This window comes from Equus quagga, unplaced genomic scaffold (assembly GCF_021613505.1).
Source record: "Equus quagga isolate Etosha38 unplaced genomic scaffold, UCLA_HA_Equagga_1.0 73297_RagTag, whole genome shotgun sequence".
NCBI classification, from domain to species: Eukaryota; Metazoa; Chordata; class Mammalia; order Perissodactyla; family Equidae; genus Equus; species Equus quagga.
In genome coordinates, this window is record NW_025802732.1 from 1 (window position 1) to 8,703 (window position 8,703).

Here is an 8,703-nt window from a genome sequence, read left to right on the forward strand (position 1 = left end):
GGAAGAGCCAAGGGCCCCGGCGGGACTCCCGGCGCCCAGCTGCCCGGCCCTGAGCCCTCAAGCCACCGCCCCCAGGCCCCGCGCAGACGCTGGACGGTCCCCGCCTCCAAACCTCCCCCCCGGCCCGATCAGAGAATAACTTACCCGTTTGCCGACGGAATCGCTCCTGCTGGCCCCTCTGACGGACTCCTCCGGCTCATCGTCTTCCGGTGATGAAACCGGAAGTCCCACCCCTCCCCAAGAGGAAAACGGAAAGCCGAAGGAGTCAATCTAAGGAAGGGGAGACGCGCGTCAGGCTGAGAGCCTGGCGGCGTCTGACCGGGAAGGCCACCTGGCACTTCCAGCGGCTCCCCGAGCGGGTAACCCCCGGGCGATCCCGCCTCCTCCCTCTCCATCCCCCCTCCCTCCACCCCTTCGCCCGCCCGCGGTAAAGAACCCCGAGGGCGGTGCGGGAGAAACGGACGCGCCCGGGCCGGGCGGGAGCCGGAGGCCTGCGGGCCGGGCGGCCGGCCTCCGCCTCCACCGGCCCAAGCGATGCCCGGCGCCTCTGAGGCCTCCTCTAACGGAGCGAGGTTTTCCTGCTGTGCCAGGCGCGTGCGCACCTCCGGGTTAGGAGAACAGCCTCTGGATGCTCCTAGCAGGGGTCCTCAGAGTCGCAGACCCTAGGAAGCCACGAGCCGAATTCGGATTCTAACGGGTTCTAATGAAAAATGCAGGAGGATCGGGGTCCAGTTCTCAGAAGAGGGGGCTGGGCTGCGCTGGGCTGGGCTGGTGTCTGGCTAACACAGAGGCTGAGGGAGGGATGCGCTGGAATGAACATGTGGAGCGAGAAGAAGCCCAGACCAGGTTCTTTGTGTGTCTGTGGCCGACTGCCTTCCTCCAGCTGCAAGTGCAGAGAACGTGTGTCACCACAGGGCTCTTGCACTGTCCAGCACACACTCACACAAGGTTTATTTTTATGAATACAACATAAAACCAAGAACATTCCCAGTCCTCATTATCTTCCATAAGAGCATCTACCAAATCTAATTGACAGTCCAAACCTGGACAGTCCCAAACCTGACATGTTGCCCTCCTTCAATACGATGACGTCCCCTCCTGATCATGTCACTATATACTCCCAATAAGTATACTGGGTGGTCATCTTTATCCATGTGCATATGCTTCTTTGGTAAAATTTTTTAAAGCAAATACTTAAATTTCTCTATCCCCAACCTCTTTGTCTTCTTATTACTAGTTAATTGGTCTTCTGGCTAATAACTGGGCGGATTTCTGTCATCCCTCTGAATGTAATCTATCTGGAAAATACTTCCTATCTGGCTCCCAAACCACAGCAAGACCCAGGTAGCCACATGGCTTGGGTTTGGGTAGAAAACGTGGACCCATCAATGAGAGCTGGGGAGACCCATCATGACCCGGGGAGGCAGAAAACCACGGCTCTGGACTCAGGCATCCCAGGGTTGGAATCTCCTAGATTCAATGACCTCATTCGTCCTCCTCCTCTCCTCACCTGGTGGCAGCTGAATAATTGACCAAGACACTGCAGGTCTCAGAGATTCAGCAGGAATGCAGATCAGCAAATACATCTTCTTATTTAGTGACTTGGTAAAACTGATGTTCCCTTGCTCAGAAATGGTTCTATTTTACAACCAACTTTTGTTAATTGACTACTATGAACACCCTTGTTAAAATATAAATTGGCGTCAGAAACCTCGTGTACAGTTAGTCCTTGGGACCTCTGCCAAATACATCAGGTAGGTCCACGGAATCTGAAAACCTCACAAGATTCAACCAAATCTGGCGAGCATGGACTGTGCTTAAATAGTAAAGAGTACCAAACACCTGCGAATATTTAACCAAGAGGACTTGATGTTGTCCAGCACCAGAGAAGAAGTGGCTCCTTATGGATGCCTCAGCGAGGCTGATGCCACAGGTGGGTCCCGTTTCTGTGACAAGAGGCAGGGTAAGCTGGCCCCATGATCCAGCCGTTTTAGACATGACGCAGCAAGCTTTAAAACTGACATTTCAAGCACCCACAAAGAGATGGAATGTGTGGCACTTTGTTTTTATTTGGAATCATAAGAGAAACATTTTTAATAAACCCTTAAATTCTTCTCCATGAATGCTATTTAAATAGTGAATTCATAAAGACTGAAGTGATTTGTTTACTTATACTTAGCTGTAGAAAACTTACGTGCTTTTGTTTATTTGTTTACACCATCCAATCCAATCAAGCCAAACAAGATGGTCGACTGAAATGACTGATGAATGCAACCTGAGCTGACAGCTTTAAATTTGGGATGTGTTACTGATGTCAGGTTGATCAGTTCTCTGTCTAAAATTGATGCTATTTAAAGCTTTGAACAATTTAGATGTAGTCACTGAGTAAAATCCCAACGGGGTGAGAGAATTCCATCAGGGCTGATTCTGCTGTGGTGAATTTCCATGTGCGCAGGTGTCAGAGGGAGAGTGGCCTCTACCGATGGGGTAGTGAGACAGAACAGGATGCAGGAGGGGCGGTGGGCTGGCGTCACTCACAGCAAAGGTAAAGAGGCTTAGAATAAAGGAATCCCAAATGGCATAAGAGTGTGAATATTGGTCATTTCTGTTTCAAAACTTTTCAAGAAAGGAAAAAGTGAAGGGGAGGCAAGAAGTTAATATGTATCACGCTTCAATAACTCATCTGAAAATGAACCCCCAGGGAAATCATGGTAGTCGGTGGGGTAGACCAATGTTTTTATTAACAATATAAAAGGAATGTGTGGTGAAAGCAACGGTGACATAAGTACTGACAGTCAGTGGATGAATGATTATGTGTCCTGAGCACCTCAGGACACAGCAAACTAGAGCAATTCCACCAATCAAATGGCAAGAGAAGTCTAATCGAAGAACCATCCTTGTGCTGGAAGGGCAGAATGAGTCCAGTCCGGGGACTACTGCGGCCAGACTTGGGGAAATCAAATTGTTGAAGGTAGCTGTGACTTTAGAGAGGTGTGCAACAGAGACATTAAGCCATTTCCAGTGTCTCTACCTTTAAAATAGTTTATTACTGGTCCAAATGTCCAAAGACGTATTAAAGAGGGAAAATATTATTTACTGGACAGAAATTCTCTGGATATTTAGATTCTATTGCTGTCCAGGGATGTGAGAGAGGGGATATGTCAGCAGCTCAGATGTAAGCTGGAAGGTGCCCGTCATTGTTAATGCAGCTTAGCCATCTCTAGGAAAAAGGCAGCAAATAATTGGGATCCCTCTATGTAGTTCCACCTAACAAAAGAAGAAATAAAGAGAAACTGTTATTTCCATTCAAATAATGGAGGAAAAGTAGTCTACAATTTAAACAGGAAGATTTGATGACATAAATTCAATCTAAAATACGCAGCATGTCGGAAGGTTACTGATGTGGACACCCTGTGGTTTGCACACTGAGAGATCAGCCCCCTCAAGAACCTGCTCACTGTTGATTTTCTCCTTCTGCGCGTGCTCTCCATCGTCCACAGTGCCCAGCGGGAGCATCATCACACTCTTTTGGATGACATCCTGGAATATATTGGCAATTGGTATGGTTGATCCATCCCGGATCATATCTGGTTCTGTTCCAAACACTGAAACACAGGAAAAGAAGGCATTGAATAAATTAATGAGAAGACTACCCCCAGTGATCTCCGCAAATGTCGTGTTCACTTTATCTTTCTTTCTTTTTTTTTTTTTTCCCACCATGAAATTTGGTGGCTGGGATAAGTAAGCGTCTTGATATCATGCAATTTATATTCTAAAATAGTCAATAGAGTCAAGAAGAAAACTGTGGTTGCCTTACTTACTATTATCTACTTTTAAAAAATATTTTTAAATAATATTTTAAACTAACGTTAGACTTACAGAAAAGTTGCAAAAGTAGTACAGAGAGAGTTCTCATATATTCCTTACTCTGCTTCCCCTAATGTTAACATCTTACATAACTATTGTACAATTATCAAGAATAGGAAATTAACATTGGATAATATTATTAACTGGACTCAGACTTTATTTGAATTTCACTCTTTCCCTTCTGCTGTACCAGGATCCAATGCAGAATCCCACACTGCATTTTGTCATTGCTCCTTAGTCTCCTCTTGTCTGTGACTGTTTCTCAGTCTTCCCTTGTCTTTCATGACCTTGACCCCGCTGAAGAGTACTGATCAGTTGTTTTGTAAAATGTCCCTCAGTTTGGGTTTATCTGACGTTTTTTCACGATTGGAAGAGGTCACGTGTTTTTGGCCAGAGTACCACAAGAAGATGTACCTACCTACTTTTATGGTTGCTTCACGAATTAAGTATTAGAAACACTACTATTAAATATTAGGAACACATTTCTTTGGTGTTTTGTAACCAACATATGAATAAATCGCTGTACTCAACTTTCACCTGAATGTTGCAGTGTTTGTACTCAACTTTCAAGGTATCCCAGGAAACAGTTTTAATGGATATCCTGGGGTTTAGAAAGAGATGAGTTGAAACCTTCTAGGCTATAGGGAAAGTTGCCAGAGATGGAGTGGGAATGAAAAATAAATGAAGACACAAAAGAGAACATGCCATGTCTTCTGGATCCACAGAGCAAGGTGTGAATGTGAATAAAGGTGATGTACGCTCGTGCATTGCTTAATGACAGGATACATTCTGAGAAATGCATCGTTAGGTGATTTAATTGTTAGATGGTTTAATTGTTGTGGACTCACACAAACCTAGGTGGTATAGCCTACCACACGCCTAGGTGATATGGTGCTAATCTTATGGGACCACTGTCATACATGCAGTCCGTTGTTGACGAAAAACTCATTATGTGGCAGACGACTGTCCTTTGTTGGCAGGACTGGTTTAGCACACAGACAGACAAAAAGGTGCCTTATGCATTCCTGCATTTTCCTGTACTTCATGTCTTTACTGTTGAATTTGACATTTCAATCACACATCTCTCTTCAGCTGGCATTCCATTTAACTTCCTAACTCTTCTTCCTCATTTCTTCACCCCCAAAGTTTACTGGTAAAATACTGCTACAATTGAGGGCAGTGGGGATGATTGTGTAGAGAAGTATGGCTCTCGGTGTTGGACTTGTCCTCTAATTTTTGATGTCTGTGTCCCTTGTACTCATAGACGCAGAGAGTTAGTGCTCCAAGGAGGTCTGGAGGCCATTAAACCCAGACCTCTGTGACCGGGAAGAGCAAGTCCCCACAGGGCAGCGCGGTGCCAGCTTGCTCGCTCCACCACAGTTTAGCTTCTTCATTTTTAACCCCAGAGGACTTCCTTTACTTTCGTGCAAGTTCAGCTGTGCTTTTAAAAGTTTTTATGTATCGGCCAATATTTCCATGAGTTTTGCAGAAGGAGGGTTGGGAGGTTTCCAAGTCCATCATTTTCCCCCAAATTCAGGTCTCCAGAACGTGAGTTTGAACCCCGGCTTTGCTACTTCTAGCTGAGTGCCCTCCAGCAAATTATTTAATCTCCTCGCGCCTTAATCTGCACCCCGGGGAAGGCTGTTGGGAGGATTCATGAGACAGTGTGTGTAAAGAGCCCTGAACCACACCGTTTACCATCAGTAATGCGGCCCATATAAAAGGAGAGTCCACAGTGAAGTTTTAAAAGTGTCTGCTTTATCTACAGCCCTACGGGGTACCACCCCTTGTTCCCAGTGTAGACCAGCAATCAAAATAGCATAAGTCTAACCTGTTTTGATGGCTCTTTTTGCTGCAAGATACTGATTATCTTTAACATTTGCGATCCATGGGTGTAGTCCTAGTGCCATAGAAACAACCATCTGGTTGGAACGATTTCTTTTGGAAAATATATATTCAAGATGCTGCTTTACCTAAAGGTAACATTTTCAGTTGTAAGAGAAAATTTTGAGTAGCTCTCATAGCCTTGTATCAAGAAACTGATTGGAATCCCAAGCTGACGCATTCAAGCGTTCTGATTTTCCCTCAGCTCTTCCACAGGGAGGACGCGGAGTGAGCCGGGTCTCCAGGACGGAGAGCTGCGCCCAGTGTGAGGAATGCTTGCTCTCGCTCCCACCCCTCCCGAGACCCCCCAATCCCCCCTCCTGTCCCCACCCCTCCCCGACCACAGTGTCTCACTGTTAATGTCGGCTTATTATGAATTTGGGTAATTATGAAACCTTGAATGATACTGTGGGTAATACAAATAGGATGAATGTTTGAGGTAATTATGAAACACAATACAAGTAGAACTTCTCAATTTGAATATCCCTCTTTTTGGACTTATCAGTATCTTAAGGAATATTTTGGGAACATTACACACTTGGAAATTTCCAAAAAGTGGGAGCAATTTCACGCTAAGCTGTGAAGGAGGCTCATTGACAGCATCTTTCTCTCTCCCCTGGGCTCCATTCCGGTTGCCATTATGGAGATCCACCAGAGAAAAACTCCATACTCTGAAATATTCATCCCTTCGACAAACATTTAAGGCACACCTGTCACGTGGCAGGAACTGTTCTAGGTGCTGGGACATAGCTGTGAGCAAGACGAAGACCATCCTGCGCTCATGTAAAGTGTGTGCTGTGAGGAGGAGGAACAGTCCATCCAGAAAGGGAAGGAGGAAGGAAGATGGAAACAAAAAAACGGAGGGACGCAGAGGGGAAGGAGGATCTTTGAGAATGTAATTAGCGCTAAGACGACGATAAAAGCGGACAGTGGATGGAGAGAGGGCGCCGAGGTATTCCTTGAGCTCCCTTCTTCAGAGTCTACCTTCTGTGCAACTTGAGGTGCACTGATGATAGGTCGATACTTCAGACACACACCTCCTTCCAGACACAAACATTTTCATTAAGGTGGCTGCTTTCAGGGGATTGATTTCAGACATCATGGACAAACTAACGCTGGGGGTAAAGATTTTCCGGCTCAGTCCAGCCGTAGACAAGTAGCTTCTCCGTCTGTGTGTAAAACCCATCTTGCCTTTTTATGCACCATTTAGTTTTCAAAAATTTCCCATCACTCCAACTCCAAATGGTTATTTGTCTGATGACTGTAATTGCATATAATTGAGGAAAGAGATTTTTACTGAACAAAAATCCTGTTGGTTTCTTGACATTTGTTCCAGTCCCTTCTGTATTGGAAAAAAGTGATACTTCAATGCTAACAACTGAGTTGCTCACTACTGTGTGGCATGTGGCTCTCAGGAATGGCGCTGCTGGACAGAAGAACAATGCACGTTTGTTACCTGTGTTTCCACCACGGACATATTCATGTGAGGGACTAGACGGATTGAAAATTTTCCTACAACTCGGCCAGGTATGACTGTTTTAGCTCCAGGCTCCTCAAAGGCGCCCTCAATCCCGTGAATAGAAAGAGATGGGTACCTCCATAGGTGCATTAGAATTTCCTCCTACATTGAAATAAAAGTATTTTATTATATGAAAGAATGTTTAATTAAAACTCAGTTGAATTGTATTGCTTGCATCACCAATTTCTGTACATCTGTGACACGGTTAATGGCAAGTTAATTATCGCCTCACTTAGATATGTCTGGACAAACAGTACAAGTGGACTTTCCCCTCAGGACACGAGATCTCTGCTGCCTTCGCCTGCCCAAGCCACTCCCATTGGCGAGGGCCCCTCGTCGCTGAAGTTTGCAGTTACTAGATGGCAAAGGGGCCCTTTCAGAAACTTGGGTTCAGTTATAAATTTCTATCCCAGTCATTGCAATGATAATTTGTGTGCTAAATGTATTTTATTTTTCAGAAGGCTTCAAAGAACTCTGCAGATGTTTGAGCCAGTTTTCAATCTTGCTATGGCCGCTGTAGAGCTAGTCTGAGGAAGAGCTACGCTTCATGATAATAAACTCTATCACTCTCTTCTGCATGCTTCTCCCTCTCTTGGCTGTTCCCCCAGGAACCAGCCATAGCTAGCAAACACCCTAGCAGGCAAGCGTTTTAAAAAGGAGGAGGAGGAGGAGGAGAAGGGAAAAGGAAAAAATCTAAATTTGCCAGTAACGCTTTCGGCTTTGGGTCTGCTTATTACACCAAGGCAGCAGTGACGTAGCAGTCTACAGATTAGCCCCTAAGTCTCTTGGTTTTGTCTAGAAAAATGAACAATTAGGGTCATGGAGCTGGAATAACCTCAGACTATTCTCAATCTTTAAACAATTAGGGAGCCCAGCTCACCGGCTGCAGGCCGGCTTGGGATTGAGTCTAGAAAACTGATTTGGAAAAACGCATCTGTGAAATAAGCAATTGCTCCACGGTTAGGTGCCTGAGTCCGGTGCCAGTGGGACCCCAGATAAAGGTCTGCTTGATCTAGACCACAGGGAAGTGGCCTTGAAAGTGAAAGTCCCCCCTGGAATTAACATCTGCTTTCAGTTCTAAGATGTGCAGATAAACAGGACACGGTAAATTAAGCCTTGGGAAAATATTTGTTACCATCATTCTTTGTTCAGATTATCCATCAGCTTGTGATCATACCTTGGTGTCAAACAGAAATTTCTTAACCTGGCTGCTATTCCGGTATTCTTCTAGGTCCAGGTCAATGGCTTCGTACATTTTTTTTTTTTCCTCTTCAGTAAGAGGAGCCACGTGGTCATAGATTCCAGGGATCAGAATATGACCCGATGAGTCTACAAGGCTACCTACAAGATACACCCAGGAAACAAAGCCACATGGAGTCACCAGTATGCTGATGTTCTGGCCCTGGAGCAGGATCATGGGGGACTCTCCTGGG

General features: G+C 45.4%; 1 protein-coding gene and 1 long non-coding RNA gene across 2 annotated transcripts; one reads left to right on the plus strand and one right to left on the minus strand.

Annotated features, from left to right (window-relative positions):
• The first annotated feature begins 6 nt into the window (after nt 1–6).
• On the plus strand, nt 7–2,119 carry LOC124234213 (uncharacterized). The gene is made up of 2 exons (XR_006887247.1): nt 7–359; nt 1,238–2,119. It is a non-coding gene; the product is annotated as an uncharacterized LOC124234213 (long non-coding RNA).
• Nucleotides 2,120–3,026: 907 nt separating this feature from the next.
• Nucleotides 3,027–8,611, minus strand: LOC124234214 (beta-Ala-His dipeptidase-like; the record flags this gene model as incomplete). The annotated part of the gene is made up of 3 exons (XM_046651457.1): nt 3,027–3,605; nt 7,208–7,372; nt 8,448–8,611. Coding segments are annotated over 3 exons (353 nt in total), but the record flags the coding sequence as incomplete, so codon positions are not given.
• Nucleotides 8,612–8,703: the final 92 nt, after the last annotated feature.